Source organism: Lycium ferocissimum, chromosome 11, assembly GCF_029784015.1.
Source record: "Lycium ferocissimum isolate CSIRO_LF1 chromosome 11, AGI_CSIRO_Lferr_CH_V1, whole genome shotgun sequence".
Taxonomy (NCBI): Eukaryota; Viridiplantae; Streptophyta; class Magnoliopsida; order Solanales; family Solanaceae; genus Lycium; species Lycium ferocissimum.
In genome coordinates this window covers 16844054-16867486 of record NC_081352.1, presented here as the reverse complement: position 1 = coordinate 16867486, position 23433 = coordinate 16844054, and the positions used below count along the sequence as shown (strand labels likewise).

General features: G+C 35.2%; 2 protein-coding genes and 1 long non-coding RNA gene across 3 annotated transcripts; 1 reads left to right on the top strand and 2 right to left on the bottom strand.

The window, feature by feature from the left end:
* Positions 1 to 336: 336 nt before the first annotated feature.
* LOC132036172 (uncharacterized) lies at positions 337 to 2797 on the bottom strand. Its single transcript, XM_059426438.1, has 2 exons — positions 2446 to 2797; positions 337 to 2362 (listed from the first exon to the last, which is right to left on the bottom strand). Exons 1-2 carry the CDS (start codon positions 2629 to 2631, stop codon positions 2180 to 2182), a joined length of 369 nt encoding a protein of 122 aa, XP_059282421.1. The 5' UTR covers positions 2632 to 2797; the 3' UTR covers positions 337 to 2179.
* Positions 2798 to 2985: 188 nt separating this feature from the next.
* Positions 2986 to 8620, top strand: LOC132036171 (cyclin-B1-2-like). Its single transcript, XM_059426437.1, has 4 exons — positions 2986 to 3121; positions 3954 to 4054; positions 7184 to 7281; positions 8191 to 8620. The coding sequence occupies exons 1-4, from the start codon at positions 2996 to 2998 to the stop codon at positions 8289 to 8291; spliced, it is 426 nt and encodes a 141-aa protein (XP_059282420.1). The 5' UTR covers positions 2986 to 2995; the 3' UTR covers positions 8292 to 8620.
* A 5999-nt stretch (positions 8621 to 14619) lies between these two features.
* Positions 14620 to 21841, bottom strand: LOC132036860 (uncharacterized). The gene is made up of 4 exons (XR_009409697.1): positions 21736 to 21841; positions 15744 to 15816; positions 15337 to 15632; positions 14620 to 14815 (listed from the first exon to the last, which is right to left on the bottom strand). It is a non-coding gene; the product is annotated as an uncharacterized LOC132036860 (long non-coding RNA).
* Between the last annotated feature and the right edge of the window lie 1592 nt (positions 21842 to 23433).

Sequence of the window (23433 nt, the reverse complement as noted above, 5' to 3'; positions counted from 1 at the left end):
TTAATCCATGTGGATACTTGGGGCCCGTATAAAGTTTCAACTTATAACAACTATAGGTATTTTCTTACTATAGTTGATGATTACACTAGGTGCACATGGACCTATTTATTAAGTACCAAGGGAAATGCATTTTCAGCTTTAGAAAGTTTCTTACATATGATAGAAAGGCAATTCAATACTAGAGTCAAGATAATCAGATGTGATAATGCCATGCAATTGGGTAAAAGTGTTGCTTCCTCTGCTTATTTACAATCTCAAGGAATTATTCATCAAACATCATGTGTAGGGACCCCTCAACAAAATGGAATAGTTGAGAGGAAACATAGACATTTGCTAAAAATTGCAAGGGCTTTGTTATTTCAATCTAAACTACCTTTGGTTTACTGGGGTGAATACATCTTGACTGCTACTTATTTGATCAATAGGCTACCTTCTAAGGTGCTCAAGCACAAATCACCTTATGAGGTTATCTTTGAACATGCACCTAATTACACTTCTTTAAAGTGTTTTGGTTGTTTGGCTTATGCTTCCACTTTGAGACACAACAGGACTAAGTTTGATCCAAGAGCAAGGGCTTGTGTTTTTATTGGATATCCAAATGGGCAAAAAGGTTTCAAACTCATTGAATTAGGTACCAAGAAGATATTTGTTTCTAGAGATGCAATATTTTATGAAACTATTTATCCATTTGCTTCTACAACCAATCCCTCTACTTCTTTTTCAATCCCTGATCTTGATGATAATGATGATGATCATCACTTCTCCATTCCTATATCCTCTCCTTCACCTACATTAGATCAACCGGCTTCTACACCTTACACTCTCATTCATCCTACACCTAATCCCACAGATTCTCACACTCCTTCTACTTCAACTCCTTCTACTTCTATACACTCTTCACCTATCATACCTGAAGTTTCCCTCTCTATACCTAGTATCCTAGATGCTTCTAATCCTGATACCTCTTTACCACTCAATCCTGATACTTCTACTTCCTCATCAACCCTTGAACCACCTATTCCTGATGACCATCCAAATTCACTTCCTGCTAGACAATCCAACAGGTTAAACAATACTACTGTAATAATATCTTTCTCAGTAATGTGACTGAATTTTGTCTTGCTACCCCCACTCAAATCACTACTCTTCCCATCAACACTCTTTCCTCATCAAATCAACACATGTTACTTTCAGTTTCTTCTATTACTGAACCAAACAGTTATTATCAGGCTTCTCAACACCCTGGTTGGAGACAAGCTATGCTGAATAAAATAGAAGCTTTGCAATCTAATCATACTTGGGATATGGTGCTTCTACCACCTGACAGGAAAGCCTTACCTTGTAAATGGGTATACAAGGTGAAGCAACTTTCTGATGGAACAATTAAGAGACTAAAAGCAAGGTTGGTTATCAGAGGTGACATTCAAAATGAGGGGGTTGACTATACAGAGACTTTTTCCTCAGTTATAAAAATGACTACAATAAGGTGTTTGATTGCCATTGCAGTCAAGAAGAATTGGGATATTTCACGCTTTTTGATGTTAACAATGCATTCTTGCATGGTGAACTACATGAGGAAGTCTATATGAAATTTCCTCTAGGTTTCAATTCTCCTAATCCTAACTTAGTTTGCAGGCTAAGAAAATCCCTATATGGTCTAAAACAAGCTTTTAGGCAATTGTATGCTAGATTAGCAGGGGCACTCAGTTTCAAGGGATATATTGCCTCTTTAAATAACTATTCTTTATTCTTCAAAGTCACAGGAAATCTTATTTCTATCATTGTTGTCTATGTGGATGATATCCTCATTACAGGAAATCACATCTCAGAAATCACTAGTCTTAAGGATTTTCTAAATTTTGAATCCAAAATAAAAAAATCTTGGTCATTTGCATTACTTTTTAGGGATAGAAATACTTAGAGAACCAAAGGGTGCCATACTCATTCAAAGGAAATACACATTAGGTCTTTTAAACGAATTTGATATTTCTCATCTCACTACTGTTTCTTCTCCTTTAGATCCTACTACTAAACTTACTGTAGATTCTGGTCCTCTATTAACTGATGCCACTCTATATAGACATTTGATAGGGAAGTTAAACTATCTCTCACACACAAGGCGGGATCTTTCCTTAGTTGTCTTGACTTTAAGTCAATATATGCAGCAACCTTGTGCTGGTCATTTCAATGCAGCTTTAAGAGTCTTACAATACATGAGAAAGCATCCTGGACAAGCTCTGTTCATGTCCTCTAATCCCTCATTCTCTTTGGTTGCATTTTGCGATGCTGATTGGGGTTCATGCAAGGATACTCGGAGATCAATCAGTGGTTTCTTCATAAGTTTAGGTAGTTCCCCGATTTCCTGGAAATCAAAGAAGCAAGCATCAATATCCTTATCATCTGCAGAAGCAGGATATCATTCTATGACAAGATTGGTAACAGAACTTGGCTCACGCGATTGCTAAAAGATCTCTTAGTTTCACCATCCCTTCCTGTTTCCGATTCACTCTGATAGTCAAGCAGCAATTCACATTGCCCGCAACCCAGTCTTCCATGAGCGAACCAAGCATGTGGAGCTTGATTGTCACTTTGTTCGACAACAATATTTGGCAGGCTTGATTTCTCTGTCATTCGTTCCCTTACGAGGTCAATTGGCTGATTTATTTACCAAATCATTATCTGGGCCATCCCACTTTAGAGTTCTTCGCAAGTTGGGAATCATTTCATTCCCCTCCAACTTGAGGGGGGACGTAGAATTTATCAAATCATCGGATGAATTGAAGAAGAAAGGAGAAGCACAAAAATTAAAGACCAGTGCCTTTGAAGGACAATTGTGCAAATGATCATTCTAAAAAGAGAGGCCCATATATACAAGGAAAGGGCCCAAAATAATCCAGAGGCCCATTTCACATTTATGTTGTTCACTATCTTTTCTTGTTAAAGATTTCTATTTTTTCCCCTCTTTCATTCACAGAAAAAGAAGAAGAAAAAAGTAATGGAAGAGTCGAAGACAATACCACACGAAATAGGTGGAGTGAGAAGTGATGCACTTCGATTCGGTCTACATGGGGTTAAAAGTGACATAATTGGCTCTCATCCTCTCGAACAATCCTATCACTCTGTAATTCTACTCTCCTTTCCTTACCCCACACCTACACCTTTTTTAGAATTTATTTTTTCATATTTAATTTCATGCTCATCTCACCTACTACGGATGATTACTGATAGTCGCTACTCAATTTATGTGAACATGTTTGACTGCACACAAAGTTTAAGGAAAAAAATCGTAGGTATTTGTGTGGCTTTAATCAGGTCATTAAGAATAAAATGAGAAATTTAAAGTTAAATTATTACTAAATGTATAAAAATGTCATTCTTTTTTAGAAGGACTAAAATGAAAAAAGTGTTGGGAGGAAATATTTATTTACATTATTTTTGAACGAATTGTTGCAACAAATATGAATATTCTTCTCAGTGGATCGTAGTAGCAATGGCACTCTGCCACTTCCTTTGTATCTATTAAGTAGGCGTTTGGCCGTAGATTCCGAATATTTTTCACTTTATTTGGAATTTGTGGAACTGGAGTTGAACATAGAGTTGTATTTGGTTATACTTTTTGCAAAGAATATTTGGAATAACGTTATGTACTTAAATGTAACTTTAAAAGTGAAAAATGAGTTGGAAAATAGGTTATAGGCTGTTTTCCACTTTGAAATAGTACATTTTTAAGTCGGAACTGAAATTTTCATGGCCAAACACTGATGTTCAGATAAAGTGAAACTATTCTGGAAAAAGTGAATAATTTTTATGGCCAAAGGATCCTTTTAGTGTCCCTCAGTACACTGTTAATGTTATACCTGTGTTTTGAAGTATATTTTTCATAATTGTGGTGTTAAGCCGAGCTTATAGGCATGCTAATTGACTGATTATGGCTTTCCTTCTCACTATGGTAGACGAAGATTAAGCAAGAGGAAATGAAAAGGAAGATCCTGGCGAATACTTATGGCTCGGCTTTACCTATGAAGTTGGAGCTCGATCGTCAAATTCTGTCTAGGTTGGTGTTTATTCATAGTTACTTAAAGTTCTTATGGATAAGAAAACTATATATATATATTTTCTAAGGGAACCCGCAGCTGCTACCCTTCTGGTGCGCACAGAGTAAACCCCACTCCTATGCAATAGCCCGCAAACTACACAAGAGAGATAACACTCACTAGGCAAGCCTAGTGCGACGAAACTATATTTTTGTTTTATACTTTGCATCTTCTGGTGAATAAAGAATTATGATTGCAGAAGCACCGTTATGTTGCCTGCTAGGGTTTTTCATTGTGGATATTTTATATTGGGGGCGCAACGGGTACGGAGGAAAGTATTTTGTTGGGTACTCCATGAAAAGGATTACTTTTCATTGTTTGGTTGAGCATAAAATTATGTATTATGTGGTGATGTCATAAGTTGTAGGATAGGTATAAAGATAGATTTTGGTAATAATTTTGAGTTTTTACCACAATGTCTAAATATTGAAGGAATTAAGTGATAAGGTGTTAGAGTTGGTAAGGGAAAAAATGATATGGTTCATAAGCTAAGGTAAGTCACTTCCCCTTTTGATTGAAAGTGTTGTTCTTGAAGGAAAAAAATGCTTTATGATTAAAGATAACCAATTCACAAAGGCAATTTCTTTCCAAGAAAACATTTTCTGTTATCTTCCTATTGGAAATTTCTATATGGTATTCATGTTCATCAATTTGTTATTCATTTTTCTTTGTTCTTCTTTGATTCCGCCCAAATTTGACTCAATGCTCGTGGAGTTAAGGGTATATGTTCGGTGAGCTGGGTGGGTTTCTCTTTAAAGATTTGCTGGAAGAAGTACACCGCAGATGTAACTTTGGTGTTCATTCTTTGAGTTGACTTACTCCAGTTTAAGGGAGAAAATTTGGGCATAGGATAAATCAAAACATGATTCTCTACTACTTATGCACGAGTTTGAGCGAATGCCTTGGTGTCTCTCAAATTCCAACTCCTTGTTTCTCATTCTTATATCTAGTTCAAGGCATTATCTATCACCTAAAACACTCTTCAAGTTTAACCCGAGTCTTAAGAACATCCCTCTAATATCTTTTGGAAAAGTAATTTTCAAACCCTAATAGAAAAGATCTGCTCGTTTATGACCATTTTCTGACAATTTATGAATTCTTCAACTTTTCTTTCCTTTCGCAAAATGGAAAAGACAAAAGATCCATAGCCCCCATTGCAGAGAAATGTTTTGCTTTCCTCGCAGAAGTGCACATCTTTTGAGATACCATAGCATTTGGGCTTGTATAACATGAGCTTGATGAAGGCCTTGTTCTTGGTAAATTATGACTCTCTTGGCGTCACCGACCCCTGGCTTGTAGATGGTTTTTGTTCCTGATAAAGTAAGGTTTTTTATTAATAAATAGTACCTAGGAGGTAATACAAAAGTACAAAAGGGAGCATCAGGTACATCTCTATAGTACAGCATCATAACCTCCAAGAAATCCAAAAGAAAGGCTGGGTTGTCCACACCACGAATGCATAGAGTGTAGACATCTTTATAGTACCTAGGAGGTAACACAAAAGTACAAAAGGGAGCATCAGGTTCATCTTCATAGTACAGCATCATAACCTCCAAGAAATCCAAAAGAAAGGCTGAGTTCTCCACACCACGAATATAGAGAGTGTAGACATCTATACTTCATAATAGGACTTCATAACATCTATTATTCCTTTCCAACCATAGGGTCCACATGATGCATAATCAGATAGTCTTCCAGGTTCGCTTCCTTCTCTTCTCAATCCTTTGTCCCTGCCGGCGAGTCTTCCATCTTGAGGAGTTGCCCAAAAACTCCAAAAATATTCAAGGAAAAGGCCAAATCTGCCAAGTGAATTTGCAATTAAGGAGGGAGATGATTGCTGGTTTACAATGAATCCTCACACAAAATATGCCTACTGTAAAGTAAGTAACTTCTTCTCACAAATGCTACTTGAGTCAGACAAGCCTCTGTTGCTGCTTCCCATTCAAAGCAAGCTGCTTTTGGCACGGCCTTTATTCTCCATGGCATCTTCCGAGGCAGTTAGTCGCCCAATTCTTTGATTGGTTTTGCAGCAGAGTAGTAGCTTTTTACTGAGTAGATCCACTTTTGCTGTTAACCAAACTTGAGAATCCATCTGTTAACATCAGGAGAGAAAGGCTGCAAAAAGTTTAATGATTGAGTTATTTCATTCAATTCCCGATCATTAAAACCACCTGATAAATTGTAGCTGTCATTCTGAATTAACAAAACTACCTACCACCATATGTCTTTATACTGTGTCATATCGTAGAAGTTCGAAAATCCTTCGTTCAGTTTCCAACTAGCATGCAGATGGGTATGCTTGAATTATTTTGCATTTCAAGAGGCATTGTACACTCATGGCTCCAAGAAGAAACTTTTGTTACAGTATACTATTTTTGCTACATCTTTGAGGTTACCTGACAATCCGTCCATGTAGCCATTATCCATATAAAAAAAGAGTAGCCATTACTGGTAGCGCTGCAATTATTTCCATTTTGCGTACCGCCCTTCCCCGGACCCCGTGCATAGCGGGAGCTTAGTGCACTGGGCTGCCCTTTTTATATTGCACATCCTTCATCCACAAAGCTGTATTGAGGTTGGAGGTTTTTATTGTTGGAGGATTCTTTCCTTTGCAAAGACTGAAAGTGACATCTTTAATTATTGGTTTAGAATTTCTCAACAAGAAATCTATTAGAATGAAAGTGGTGACCTCAATTAAAAAAGATAGCAAATTCGAGTGTCAATGTACTTTTTTGTTTTGTAGCTCTTTCGTCTACAGAGAGAAGAGTCTAGGACAAACACCATCAAGCATTTCTAAGTATGAGATTTCTTTTAGGTTAGTACTTGTCAAAATGAATTAAAATATTCCTTTTAGATTAGTAACAGAAAAATCTTTGCCAGGTTCAATTATGTTAACCTTCTTACCGGCCAATATGTTTAGGACACTGTTTGGAAATAAAGAAAATGTTTATGGAAGTGTTTGAAATTTATTGTATTTGTAAGATGCAGAGTTAGTTTCTGTACATACAACAAGGAAGCTGTTTGACCCAAGAAGCTATTGCCTATTGGTATCTCTTTTCTTGAAATTCTTTCCCTTATAAAATTTGCAGATTCCAGAGACCACCTGGAGCAATACCCTCTTCAATGGTCGGCTTAGAGGCCATTACAGGAACTTTGGAGGGCTTTGGTTTCGAGGATTATCTAAATGGTAAACAAACTTAATGATATGCTGCCTACTATTGTTTACAGTTATCTGACTATGCTAAGTCTTAACTATGTTTTTTCTTGGGAAGCGCCTTAGATTGATTTGACTTTTCATTTGGTTGGCAGTAGTTAATTAGATACTGAAGCAAACTGTGTTATTGACCCAACTCCGGTGACTAATAGATTCTCGTTACGGCCTAATTTTCATTCAATTTGACCTAAAATATTTGTTTTTCCGGAAGTTAAGACTGTTCTCAGTTGGTTTGGGCAATGGGTTTGAAGTAACTGCATTACTTGACGAATGATAGTCTCTTTTGCCAACATTCTCAGACATCCTTTTGACAAACTTTGAACTACTAAAAGGCCAGAGAGTTCCTTCCTGGGAAGCTTTCATTGTAACATGATCCTTCTGACAAACTTTGAACTACTAAAAGGCCAGAGAGTTCCTTCCTGGGAAGCTTTCATTGTAACATGATTTTGACCTCAATAATTTTTTACACAGTGGAAGTCATACAATTCCTTCAGCTTGATCAGACTCGTATGAACTGCTCAAGAGTGAGAACGTGACATTAGATCAGTTGAAACTTATTTGGGTCTTCTTATTTTGTCGTAACTTGTGGGCTACTCAAATTGTTAACTTACACATGAGCTAACATGTAACAATTGTGCTTGGTCATCAATGCTGGAAAATACCATTTTCTGTAATTAAACGCTCTAACTATTGTTTACTTTGAGTTTGGGTTGATCTTTTAACTTCTGAAATACATGTATATTGTCCGGTTGGAGCTCCTTTTCCCTCGCTCCATTTTTTCTGTAACTTTTTGCTAAATGTGTTTGTTGTTAGAAGTTTTCTTCGTGGTGCACTTCATTGATTTTGGAGAATTCAACATCTGTTTCTTGATGCTTCTTGCAGATCCGAAGGATTCTGAAAGTTTCCGTCCAGTTGACATGCATCATGGCATGGAAGTGCGTCTTGGGCTTTCCAGAGGACCGGTGTGTCCCAGTTTTATCTGATCATTTAGCAGTTCACTGAGAAACTTTTCAAGTCATGTCTTGTAAGGCAGAAGTGTACTTGTTTCTTGAAGCTTGTGTCTTGGTTATTCCAATATAATTGTGTTAGATAAAAGTACCTATAATGAACTTGTTTTCTGTTGATTTCTCCTCGGTCTAGTTTGAAGCAGGAAGTTCTTGAGATTGTTATGAATGTGGTGAAAACTTCATTTATGTCACTAAGGGGTCGTTTGGTAGGTTGGATATGAATAGTGTTGAATAGAGTGTGTTAGTAATGTTGAGATTAGTAATGCTGGAATTATATTTTATCGACTGTTTGGTTTGTTGTATTATATGAATAGGGTGTTATTAGAATAGGAATAGTAGCGAACAGGGGTACTAGAATATCAATAGTTCTTGTATTGCTAATGTCATTGTTTGCTATCTATAAAAATAGAATTGAATAGGGTATATAACTAATGAAAAATTTACATAGCGTAGGTAACATCTAAGAGGTATTTACCTATCGTAGTTACACTTTAAATTAATTACCTATCGTAGCTATAGTATGTATTTTAATTACTCACTAGGTGTACTTGTATCTAAACCTCATCCTCTATCGAGCCCCAATTTCTTAATCCTGTTAATTATTTCCCCGTCTTCCTCTTACTTTTCATTAATCCTCTCCATCACATGTGTTCCTCCTATTTCCGGTAGGTTTAATACATTTTTTTTTATCAATCTCATTTCTTTATCCAATTAAATACATGCATATAATAGAGTAAGTATGTTCTTTTGCTCTTCCAGCAAGTAGTGGCTTGTATTTTTGAATTTTTGTTACTTGAATACGATCGTATCCCTATATTTTTTGAATTTTGTTTGTTTGAATATGGTGAATTGAATACAATTGAGTTACGTATTTGAATACAACGAAATACACACTATAGCTGGTAATTAGTAGTTACGAAATGTTTATAACTAAACTATAGCTACATGATGTTAGGCGCCTACAAACAATGGTTATTTATGTAAGTTACTCATAACTAATACTCCCTCTGGCTCAATTTATGTGACACACTTTTCTTTCTAGACTGTCTTAAAAAGAATGTCACATTTCTATATTTAAAAAATAATTTAATTTTATGAAATGATTTACAGCCACACGAGTATCTAAGGTTTCTTTTAAATCACAAATTTCAAAACTCTTTCTTTTTTAAACTCCGTGTCCAGTTATGTTACATAAATTGGAACGGAAGGAGTACATGTAATAATTATTAGTTATACATAGGTTGAAAACATTACTGAACAAGGAATTAAATAATGTCATAGCTAATATAATACACGTATTATTTTCTCTAATATGTCCCGCCAAACGATCCCTTAGGCAGTGCTTGAGCATTGGGACATTTGAGAAAAGCTCCTGGATGCCAACCAGAAAAGGGCAAAGCTACGCCCAACCCACAAGTGAAGGCAGTAAAAGTTGATTCTTTTTTCATTATGACACTTTAGAGGAGCCCAATCACAGATTACACCCACACAGAAAGCCAGGAAATCTAGAAGATGTGAACTAATATGTTGAAGCTCTTTGTTCCTGACACTTACTTTTATGCCAACACAGCTGTGGCTATCCATACCAAGAATTGAGATAATAAATACGTGAAACAAAAAAATGTGGTCCAAGGACTAAAAAATAGGTTGACTTCTTCCCTATTAATGCAATGACTAAAAATGCTAATTTCTACCAAGTTGAGTATTTTTATTTTTGTTGTGATCTTTTCACTATTGAGTTGCTCTCTGACAGGGGAATAATAGAATTACCATTTGAGGTTTACTTTTTTTTTAAAAAAAAAAAAAAAAAAAGAGTAAAATTGAACCGTACCAATTGAGATTTGAGAGTATCACCCAAGTTGAATAACACATATTTAGTTTAAAACTACAAGTTTTTATTTTGTTTATATATTTTTACATTTTGTGTTCACTAAATACACATGAAATGAAAAGGGGAGAGTATGTGTTATTACACGTTTAGTTCATCTCAAGCATTAAGCACAAGCATATGTTAGACTGGACATATGATAAGAAAGTGTTCCATGTAGGGCCTAAATCCTTTCTTTTTTCTTTTCTTTTCTTTAGGGAGCGCTTATTTGGCTCCTTTTTGGATTGTTCATAATTTAGTCCTCCAAACTTAATGGATGAGATTTAAAAAATTCACATATTTTTTATATTTATGTCAAAAAAAAAACGGTAACTTGATGATTAAGGATGGGTCAAGTAGAGGACTGACTCCCCTTTTTTCTTCTAAAGAGTAGCTTTCATCTTTTACGTTTAATTTCATAGGAGTCGGTGTTTTTTTAGGGAAAGGGTCAAAAATACCCCTCTGCTTTGAGAAAAGGACTATAATATCTACCGTTACAAATTTGGGTCAAAAATACCCCTCCTGTCATTAAGTTTTCAAATATACCCTTATCTTATTTAAGATCACAAGTTTTAAGTAGGGGCAGTGCCATCATTGAGTTACGGGTTCAGTAGAACTCAGTAACTTTAACTCAAGTCATGTATTTGTATGTAAAAAAAATTTATTTAACATGTATAAATAATCTAATTCGTAACAACTCAGTAAGTAAAAGACTAGATACGTAAACTAAGTCGAGATGTTTCCTATTAACGCAAGAACTAAAAAATGCTAATTGAGTGCCTACCAAGCTAATTATTTTTGTTTTAATTCTGATCTTTTCATTATTGACTCCAACGATATCTTAATCTCGTTTGTTGATCTGGTCAATTCCATATTGTAGCCTTCTTCGTTAGTGAAGCTTCTGAGTACATATAGCTTTTACTACGGGACATGAATAAAAGTGAGTGCTTTGACTGGGAGCCTGTTTGGATTGGCGTATTTTAGGTGTTTTTAAATCAAAATAACTTTTAAGTAGTTTTGTAGTGAATTTGAATTAGGTAAAAAGAGTTTTAAACAGTTATTTTTACGTCAAAATAATAAAAAAAAAAATCAAAAGTCAATTAGAATTCCTAACTCATGGCTTATGCTCGTAAGAATTACCGTTTGAGATATAATCTTTTTAAAAGTAAACTTTGATTCGTACCAATTGAGTGGGTACTAAGTTGAGTATCTTATCTATGGGGAATGAACCGACAAACAAGTATACATATCTTATTCAGCCTGGCCAAGTGTTAAGGATTATTCACTAATTTAGTTTTTTTCTCAAGCATTCAGAACAAACACATGTGAGATTTGACACATGAAAATAAAGTATTCCGTGTAGGTCCATGCATAGACATATTTCTATTTAGGCCAAACCCATCGACGTACACGTGTTCGCCCACTTCTTTCACTTCGAAAGACCTTAAACCGACCCTTATTCCATTTAAACACAGGGTGGGTCATTCTTATTCCACTTAGACACTTTTGCACCGTTATCGGAGAAACCAACACCAAAGGGCGCCACCTCATTCGCACATCCAATCGGTCCAAAAGCCCCAATTTTTAATGATCAAAACTCCACGAATTTACAAATTAGTGAATTTACAATTAAAATGAGTTGGCACAATTTAATTGAGTTGACACAATTTAAATGAAATTTGTCACAATTTAATTGGCCACTTAATCCCACATGGAGACGACTAGTGTTGGTTTTGCTCCGATAACGGTGCAAAAAAAGTGTCTAAGTGGAATAGGGCTAGCCCACTGTGAAGTGTCTAAATGGAACAAGGGCCACTTTAGGTGCTCAAGTGAAAGAAGTGGACGACCGTAGGTGTTTGTCGATGGGTTCGGCCTTCTATTTATGATCGAGGTGAACTTTTATGATGTATCTTTTTATTTGTGAAGAAGTAAATGGGTGATGATGATAGGTGGTCAAGTAGAGGATGACTACTGTTTTTCTTCTAGGAAGTAATTTATAATTTTTTTCATATAATTTTTTGGAGTCCTGCGTTTATTTCTTATTAAAAATATAAAACTACGCATTTTTCGTCCATAATAACTAAAGGTGTTGCATTTTCTTTGGTAAATTAAAAATGCTTGACAAATTTAAAATCTTTCATAAGTTACACGACTTTAAATTTAAAATTTACTTTTTATACATAACCAATGATATTAATTTTAGGTGAGAAAAACTATGTACCTTAAAAGACCTATTTCTCAATCCTTAGAGGTAACAAGAAAATTTTGGAACCAATTGAAGGATTTTATTCCCTTAACAATGAGTTAAGTACGATCGATAAGAATGCCTCTACATATACATAAACTAGATGCCATTATAGCACGGGTCCAACACTTTGGATTATATTGTATCAATCTGTATGTAGTTGTGTACAATTGCAAAGATATGCATTGGATAGTGATAGTATATATATAGACGAGCACGTATATCGTAAACTGTTAATACATATACACAAATGTTGTTTGTCTATTACATTAATGATTGCACAGTCTATGCATATATATATCATATCATTTATATTATATATTTACAGAAGCTAGTACTGGCAAAAAGTTAAAAAGTAATGCAGTCGGCTATTTTGTTAGTAGCAGTCATGTTTTAGTTGTGCGACGCCATGGCTGACAAAATACCTGTAGAAATTTGTTGTTCAAATCAGAAGAAGTGTTTAAGTGATGGATGTAGAGAGTGTAGTAGTAGTGCAATTGAGTTGGTTGTGTCATGTACCTTTACAAAGCATGGGGCGTTGCATATGTTCGTCTTTCTTTAATCCAACTTTTCAAAAAGACAGTGCTGTGACAAAAAGATAGTTGTTTGTACTTTACTGTGCTTCAAAAACTTGCTGCCAAAGTCAAAGGCCAAAGGTGAGGATAAGAATCTTGCAAGGAGATGATATAACAAAAAATGATAAACCCAGATAACAAAATGATGTCAGCATTGTTTAGCAATGTACATGCTCACCAAATGATTATGCTAACCTTATCAAGTGATCACAAAATAAATTATCATGCAATATATGTACACATTCATCAAATGATTAGTACGTATGCAAAACATAGTAGCTAAACATACATTCCTGCAAGTTAAATTAACATTGATATTTCTAAGAATAAAATAAAGGAGGTGAGATTAAAAGCTATGAGGGCAATGAAACAAAGACCAAGCATCACAACTATAAAATTGGGCAAAAACACTTTTTCATGTTGAGTTACTCAGCTCTGTGTTAGAATGACAACAATAAATTTGAAGTATGCACAAAGGAAGAGAAACTGGATAATTTTCTTAACTTAATGACTACTTAGCAATGCTATAAATAGAGGATTAAAGCAAATGCATTCATTCAAATCTACCAGGCATAATCCCATCTTTGCAGACCAAGAAGGAATGATGTTGGTGCAGGGACTATTAAACACTACTTTGTCCTACAATAATTTGCACTTATGAATTATGATCTAGTGAGAGATCATGAACCTTACGAACAAAGCCGTTGTTGCACTCTTATTTACCACCACTCATAAATAGATTTCAAAGCCCTTTGTCGGATTGAACCGATGACTTACGTCCATTGAGTTAAAATACTATGTAGAGGCGAGAAATTCATATGTATTAAAATTGCCAAACATAAAGTGCTTCAGTTCAAATATAAAAAGATAATTAAAGAAAAGTGTGTTAGATTTTTACACAATAGAAGCTGGCTCACTGAAAAATGGAAATGGAAATTTTAAAGGACATTTTTCATATTTACAAGCTTAAATGCAACTCTCAGTAAGTGGACACAATAAATATTTGTTTGGTAAATTATTTTTAGGCTAATAAAACTCATGAAATGGTCCTTTCAAAGAACAAAGCTCTATTGACTGTGGAGAGACCGTTCCAGTCCGATTCTTGATAACTCTTTATATTTTCATAGTACATCATGTTTCTATTTTTTATGCATTATATAATAATTAATTTTTACTCATATTCAAGTAAGGGAGCTTATGTGAGTTTTTTTTTTTTGGTATTGACGTACCATCTCATTCTAAGTTTGCTCAAGTAGAGTTACAGAGGTAGTAGAAAATGCAGTTATGATTGAAGTTGTGAGACTTACATTTCGAGCACCTTTCAGTCCCTTTTGATAGGGGCCCTAATTTTGATTTTCTGTTTACTGCTGGAAGGTCTGTCTTTGGCGGGCAGGTTTTGTTGGTTCCTTGGTTCTGAGATGATCTCCATAACCTTGTGCTTGCTTGCTTCAGCGATGCCCATCATTGGTGTAGTTGGTAATGGCTGGTTGGCAGATTCTTTTTCCTCATAATTCAGAACAGCTAGCTTGTCCAAATTTTTGAAAAATAATCTTTTCATTTGGATTCTGAAAGTCTTTGCTCTTAATTGTCTATGCGCATTGTCAAGAAGTTGCGCTTTTCTCTGCATTAAGAAAGTTAGTTAGTTATGATGATTGGCTTAAGTTTATAAATTCGATCATGTAAAATACCTTTGCGCGGCAGACGTCATAAATCTCTTGTCTTTGTAAGGTTCAACATCTTCTCTTCTGATTGATCTGAAATGGAGGCTATTGTGGAACCAGTGTGATCGGTGACCATAACGTCGAATTGGATTCTGTTGTAAAATAGTAAAAAGACATTTTGAAGTTTAATAGGAAAAGCATGGTGTCAACATAAATGAGCTACCTAGAAGATAATTAAGATGCGAGGAAAGTTGTTGAAATCAGAAAAAGTAAACACTGATATGTATGTTCCATTACCTCAGAGCAATAGAATTAAGAATAAAATTGGATTCTAGTCTTTGACTTAATTTCAAATTTACCTATATTTAAAAATACAATAGTATCATAGATATATAGTAACAGAGAATAGGAAGTTTAAGTTCTAGTGGTTGGGTTGAACAATTTAACTTAAAACTTTGAATGATCATTTTAATGTAAAATAGTGAAGGATGGCAAAAGTGTATTTCTTATAAATGAAGCAAAAAATCCAAACAACTTTCAGTACTTTTTCAAAGGAAGAGTATTTTTCGATGCTATGTTCATTAGTAATAATTGGGGATAAGTTGGGTGGATCGGTCGCAGTGTATACAATAGATTGGCCTTGGTGAAGTAGTTCTTAAAAATGACATCTTACAATTTGAGCGCGCCATTGAGCAGAAATGTTGGTCCTCATTATCAGTGAGAGTTCACCATCGATGTAGAATATTTACCCCAGTAAAATTTAGAAATTAATTTAGTATTTGTTGATTGAAAAATAGTTGCAAAGGACTGGAAGGTTAAATGTCACTCTTTGTTCTTTGTACCTGCGGCTGCGTTTGGATATCGGATATGAGTATTGATTCTTTTTCAAAGGGAACAAAAAGAAGAGTGCCTTCTGGGGATGTGCTCTTTGCTGTGTACTCAATCAGCAATTGTTAAATTGTTTTGGCCCTACGAAACAGATGGCTTCTCTAATTGTGTTTTGCATAGATATGTATTTATGTTATTGGAAGCAAATGTTACAAAAGTTGTATCGACAGAAGTGAAATATATGTGTATTACCATGCAGCTAATGTGGTAGCTTATGGATATGTAAGATCTAGGAGTATCGTCGTGTTGTGTCTGCTCCATACACCTACATGCATATGGATATTTATTTTTAGTTGTGCACATAAAAAAAAATTAGAAACCCCATATATGAGTGCAAACAAAAACACAGCAAAATCCAGCCTCAAGATTACAACAAATGCGAACTATAAAGACAGATGTTAATGCCACTTAAAAAGTAAATGATCAGTTGGCCAACACTCAGCAAGAGTAAACAGAAAGCAGAGAAAATTGCAATTGTAGGGGGAACCGAATTGAGACAAACATACAACAACTTTAACATTCAAACTCAAACAGGACGAAATTTTTTTAATGAACTTTTGAGTAAAATAAATCATAAAGATTCAATCTTTAGACTTACCCCAGAAAGATTCTATCATCTAAGTTATTGCAAATGATATTCTGAAATTGAAATCAAAAGAGAAAACATTAAGGATGAAACTCCGTTATTGAGGATGTAATTTAAGTTGAAGGCATACTTTAAGGATGTTTGTTTGCCAAAATCTCCAAAACACCCTCTTCTTCATTATTCATTTTTTCCAATCCAACATTGTGTAGCTTCCCTCATCACCAGTATCTTTATGTTTTCTTTAACACAATTATTATTCCTTGAACTCCATATTAATTCAAGTAATAGCATAAGTTATCATTCTTTGAACTCCTCATTAATGGAATAAAGCATGAGAACCCATATTTATTACTAAGAATTTCGAGATTGAAATAGATGCTAGGATATAAAAGCATGAAAATCGATATATCATGAATTGGCTAGACGATTCTTATTAACTTAATCTTTAAGCAAAACCCCATTTCTTTCAAAATCTCAATTGGGATTTTTTTTTTGGAAAATTCAAAGTCGTAATTGTTATAAAATTAAGCTACTTCTACCTTATAGATAAAGAGTCTTATCAAAACCCATTACACATCTAGATCTTTGTAATATTTGTAAGGCCAAATGCATATACAGACCCTTAAACTTGATCCAATTTTCCATTTTGACACTTTAACTCATCCTTGTTCTATTTAGGCCCTTCTACATTATCTCAACCATATCTGTTAAACACAAAATGCTCACGTGGCAAAAATGTCTTTCCTTACGAGCGAGTTGCTCTCAGATTATAATATTATTTGTTCTTTTTCTTCTTAAAACTCACATTGCGATCTTCATTGTCACCACCACCCTTCCGCCACTACCTTTCTCTTGCTTCCTCCTTCTGGCACGACCACCCACTCCACCCTCATAAAAAGGAACGAAGAACCACAAAATTAAAGCCGGCAGGATTAGTATTCCGGCAAACTAATGTAAGAAAGCTTACGAAATTGATAGAATTTCGCAATGGGTATTCAAAAAAAAAAAAAAAAAAAAAAAAAAATCTGGTTCTAATACTTATTCAACCTTACAAATTTGAACTTGTGTAAGATGGGTTTAGACTAAATGTGTTGTATATACCATCACAAGCAAGACTTTGGAATTGGGTGTCACACCCTTAATCCGATAGGGTGTGATGGGCACCCGACCCTTACTTAGGGCCGAGCCAACCCTCTGACTATCATAATACTCGTAGTCATATTGGGCCCTTAACCAGATCATAAATGCATAATGAAAATTTTCGAAAAACGAACATACTTTATATCTTTTTCAAATCAAACAAAACTTGCAACCGTACAAAATTTGTAATATCATGTATAACAATACAACGGCCTATAGAGCCGCTCACAGCTGACATCTTATACATACGACTCTGTCTAAAAAGTCTCTAACATGACTCAGATATCATAGCACGAACAAACTCTGACTCGGCAGCACTCCGGAGGAAGTGGAGCTCGCCAATCCAGCTGAAATGTCTTCCACTAATGTCTTCTACTCGTTTGGGTGTACCTGCGCGGCATGAAACGCAGCCCCCCGAAGAAAGGGGTCGATGCATTTAAATATGTGCGAGTATGTAAAGCATGGAATACGAAAACGAGATCATAACCGTAATAAGGAGCACGGACGGTGAACATAATAACCGTAATGTCAAGGTGCTTGTATACGAAAGACAAATCATACATACGAGGTGCGAAGACCAATATGCGATCGGAATCCGAAACGCTTAGCTTTCTTTTAAAAACATTCGTCTCATATATGGAAAATAGATCATATCATAGTAGCTGACATTAACCGATGTGGGATTCGCCTAAACCAATGTGGGATTTGCCTAAACCAATGTGGATTCGCCTATACCAATGTGGGATTCGCCTAGACCAGTGTGGAATTTGCCTCACCACTGGGTTTGCCCCACCACCGGCTCTGAAACCAACAGATCATATTTCTGAATACGTATATATATAACATATCATCACCTTAAACAGAATCATCATATTATCATATCATCAGATTAAACAGAATCGTCATATTATCATATCATCAGATTAAACAGAATCGTCATATTATCATATCATCAGAACAGATTCATTATATTATCAGATCATCACATTATCAAATCATCATGTCATCAGATCATCAGATTATCATATCATATACCATGCGGTCCGTAATAGGACCGGCGGACGGAACGTGGTCGCCCTCCCGCTTAGGGCGCCACAACTCATCATACTTCGGAAGTTTTCGATCTCCGTATCTCGGGTCACACATCATAAATCAATCACATCATATTTCGGTAACTCATCATACTTCGTATCATATCATATATCGACGCTCATCATACTTAAGCTCATCATACTTCGAATTATGCGCACGATAATAGTAACCGGCCGGGACTCGGCGAAGGAAGTAACAATAATATGCACGAGCGAATCGTGGGATCTATATGCAACTCGAACATTTATACGGACTTAACGAATAATCAAACAAATTATCATTTACAAGCCAATGACGGCATTAGTCAATTCAAATCTCTTCCGGATATTACTCGGAAACATATCAAATAAAACTCTTATCAATCATAGTTACGTATCCGGATATCATACGCCTACGAATTCTCATTTCGTACATTTACACAAATTCCATAAAACAATCAAAACAGACTATCATTTAAAAACCAAGCCAATAGTCATAGTCAAATCCAGTTTCTTTCGAATGTTACTCGGGACTTGTCAAATAGAATTTTAGCCATCATAGTTACGTATCGGAATCATATACATACGATTTCTCATTTCAGACTTAACAGATAAGTGAGTAATCATATTCGGAAGTTAGGTTGTTAACCATGTTAAGTTCTTTTAACAAGTTGCTGTAACTATACAAAGGAACGTCTTGCGGGCCCACGGACAAGTACTCAACCGGTCCGGGCCTGCCCGTGGAAGTTAAGATCATCATACGCTACCGAACCTCCTACGTACATATCGAAGCGATCCGAGCCTTCCTATGGAAGTTACGGACGTTTGTAGTTACCGACCCTTTTTCGAACATAATCTTTTATGCACATTCACATTTGATCATACAAAGGGCGTAAGAATCATAATTTGACTACATTATGAATACGGATATCAAGAAGCAAGTAAGAATCATAGGCATGCTCGGATCGTAGGAGTAGAATTACCTCGGGGATCATATCATAGCTTAGTTAACTAAGACATGCCAAAGAAAGAAAGGTGAGCTTTACATACCTTGGCCGCCCCCTAAGCTAATCCAAACTTACGCCTCGGCTTCTCACGATCCACGATAATGTCATTAGACATCCGACTTTAGCCATAGACATTGAAGAACCCAATTCCAAGCCATCACTTTATCTACAAAAATTTCGGCAGCATCTCCCCTACAAATCCAACAACCCCGAGATTTCCACTCGGCCAAATCAACAATAACCAAACCAACAACCATCCGAGCAATGTCCATAAGTGATTCAAAACGCATTCAACCATTAATAATTCCTTTCTACACAATTCGACAACATTTCATTTATATTCAAATAAACTATATACGACCAATTCAATACCAATGCTCACATATTCGATCACTAGTCCGCAACCATTCAAACAAGATTCGAAAACATCTCGGACAATTCCACAAAATCATTCAAATCAGCCCACACCTATACACAATGCCACGGCCAAACCTTCCAACCCAATTAGGAACATTCATAACACATTTTCTTCTTCCAAATTCATAAACTATATCAACAATTCCATACGTCTTCAACATTATTTCCATCAATACAAGAAACTATATCAAAATCATATTAATTTTCCAAAATATTTCGCAACACTACAACTTGACACGAGTCATCAAACATTCATTCTTTCATCATAATATCCACCACAACATCGCTAGAACACTAAATAGCATTAGTTCATCTTTTCTACACAAACAACCCATACCTTCCCCAACATCCACACACACACAACTTTATGAATTTCATCCATTTCAACACATCACAACACACTCAAACGCCCATAACACATGCAAGAAAGGATAGAACCTTACCTTTTCCTTGATCCTCCTTCTCGGCCAAGGTTCCATTTGTAAGAACGGATGGTCTTCTTGTCCCAACAACTACTCCACGTCGACGAGGACCCTCCAATTAGTAGAAAACTAGAAGGAGAATAATTTTCCATGATCCAATTGGAGGGGAAAGTTTTGGGCTTGACCCCTCCTCGTCGAACCCCATGTTTTTCTCTCCTCTCTCTTGAAATTTCTAGAGCAAAAAAAATGATGAAGTGTGGTCTTTACTTGACCATCACACACATATATATATAGCTATGGGCACATGACTAGTCATGTGCACTCTTGGCCGTTTTTCCCCTTCTTTTTCTTTCTCCCTTTTTCTCTAATTTTCTAGAATTTTCTTTAAATGAAAAGGATGACTAATCCCTTGACTTGGTCATCTTTTGCCCACATATTTATATATTTTTTGCGTAAGATGAACACATATCCCCTTTAATGGCTAGAATTAATTGGCCAACCATGGGTGGGACCCACGGCCACCTAGGCCTTTTGGCCATTTCATGAAAATTCTTTTCCAACTTTTAGCCTCCAATTTCTCCTTTTCCCAAATTTACCCTTAATGCTCCATTCCAATAAAAGGATGAATACGCAACTTATACATTCTAAAAAAAAATTGTAACCTTGTCCTTAACTTCCCGCCATTAACTCGGAATATCCTAATGTACAAAATGCGAGGTATAACATTGGGTGTTCAGAAAATTAAGGGAAAAACATCGAAAGCGAATAAAAATGCAATTTTGAGTGATTAAAACAATTCCTTAGTATTTTTTCTGGTTAATATTCTCCACTGTTTGTTGTTGAAAATATCGATTTTCAGATCTTTTGATATTTCAAGATTTTGCTGATTTCTTTTACAAAGGAGTGGAAGATGACGGACTCATGGACCTAAAGGCGATGGTCACTATTTTGAATTTCAAATTTATGGAAGAAGATTTTTGGTGATGGGGAGGAGCACTACTGGTTTTGGCCAAGAATGGCAAAATAGATTCATGGCTGAAAACTTGGAAGAAGACTAAAGGGAGGAGGATACGGGAAGACACGCCATATTTTCTTCTTTTTTCTTTTTTCTTTTTCCTGATAAATTAGACTCAAGTTCACATGGACTTTTTTTATTGGTTGGTTTTGCCATGTCACGCGAGTGAATCTCACGCTCTTCATTTGGTTCCTTATTCAATTTTTTATGTTTAAAAGACACGATTGAGATGATGTTGGAGGGTCTAAATGGAACAACCGTGAGTTAAAGTGCCAAAATGAAAATTTTGACCAAGTTCAAGGGTCCGTATATGTATGTGGCCTCTTTGTAAAGATCAAAACCCACTACACATCCAGAGAATGATATCAAAAACCACGTTCTTGCAATCCCTTTTTGACTCATATCTTGGTAAAAATCAAAACTTTATGAAACCACAGAACTAAATCCATCAAATGCCCAAATAGACACTGATGTAAATTCAGAAGAAGAGAGGAGTGAATCTTGCAGAGCAACAGGGAAAAAAGTACCTAAGAATCATAGTAGAGAAGACGGAGGATGGAAGTGCGTGAGAGTGTGATTGAAGAATGTAGAAGATGAGAAGTAAAAGTGATAATGAACTCACAGAAACACGTGTCCCAAAGTAAGAATATAAAAGAATTTGTACCTACTGCTTTTAATTGACACGTAAGTTTACTGACAGATTTATAAAGAGACATGTGAATTGTCATAATTGCCTTAAAAATATAAGGAAGCAAGCATGTCGATCCTTGCTTTTAACCCACTCTTCTATTAAGTAGAAATACCAAAATGAAATTTATGTTAACGAATTGTTTACTAAAACAGGTAGTAAAATTGATAAATAATGAGAACTTTACATGGATAAGCTATTTTTAAGTCCTAATTACAACTATTTAGGGTATTAAATTTAATTACAAAATATAACAACACTTTATTCAATTATAGCAAAATAATAGAAAAAGTAAGGGATTAGACGTCAATATTCTTCATTTTAGGCTCTAATCTTTCCCACTTTCTCTTCTGCCCTCTCTCTTTCTCATGAACCACACTCAAAGCTGTATACTCCATGAAAAGTTCCATTGACAACAAAAAATTTGAAGCTTTGAATTAGAAGATCGGGTGCGAAATTGATATTTGCTTGGATGGAATGTTGCATGTTGTAAACAATTGAGAATATCTTGTGGAGTTTATGTGTTGATTAAGGTAGTTTGGTGAAGATTAGAGTTGGGTTTGGTTGGGATTTGCATTGAAATTCGAAGAGGAAGAACAATAGTTATATGTATTTTGTTTGTCGGGTGTATGTTATTAGTATGTCTAATGTATCAGAGGATATACAGTGACATGCACACAATATACGAGATACATACAAACGACATACATTATATGTTTTTACCTGATTGTTTATTTTTGCAGTGTATATATATTTTATAAGAAAAACTACTGTTCCCTCTGTCTCAATTTAAGTGTCTTACTTTTCTTTCTGATATATCCCAGATAGAGTGTCTCTTTCTATATTTAGTAAGTTTTCAAATTTCAATATTTTACATGGCATGTTTAAGATCATAAGATTTAAAGGATTACATACATCTTTAATTTGAGACCACAAGATTCAAAAATCACCTTTTATTTTTTAAGGCTAAATACCTAGATAGCCCCTTAAACTTGACACATTTTGTAAGACATTTTAACTTAGCAAGTGATAGATTGACACTTAATCTTGGCAAAAGTGTCTCTCATAGACACCTCACCATGACATGGCAAGTGCATGTTTTGCACGCACTGATGCTGCGCTTGAATAACTTAAATTATGTGTGTGTGTGTGTGTTTTTTTTTTTTTTTAACACGTGTGCAGCTATTTTTTGTAATAAAAAAATTACTCCATGTGGGTCTTGTAATTTCAGCTTACTCCTTCTGTACTTATATTTTCAGATTATTTTCTTTCCTCATTAGCTTCCGATTCTCCATAATTACACGGACTTTTTTTTTTCATAATTAGATTATTATGTCACTAAAATTATAATTTTATAGAAGAAAACCCAATATAAAATAATTTTACAAACAATAATTTTGATATTTTCAATGTGATATTGCAAAAATCAAGCATTATACTTAATAAATGAATATTTTTAAACATCAAATATTGTATTAAAGAAATAGCTACATTGGAAAAACTCTTCTCTATATATCTGCATATACATAGAGAACCT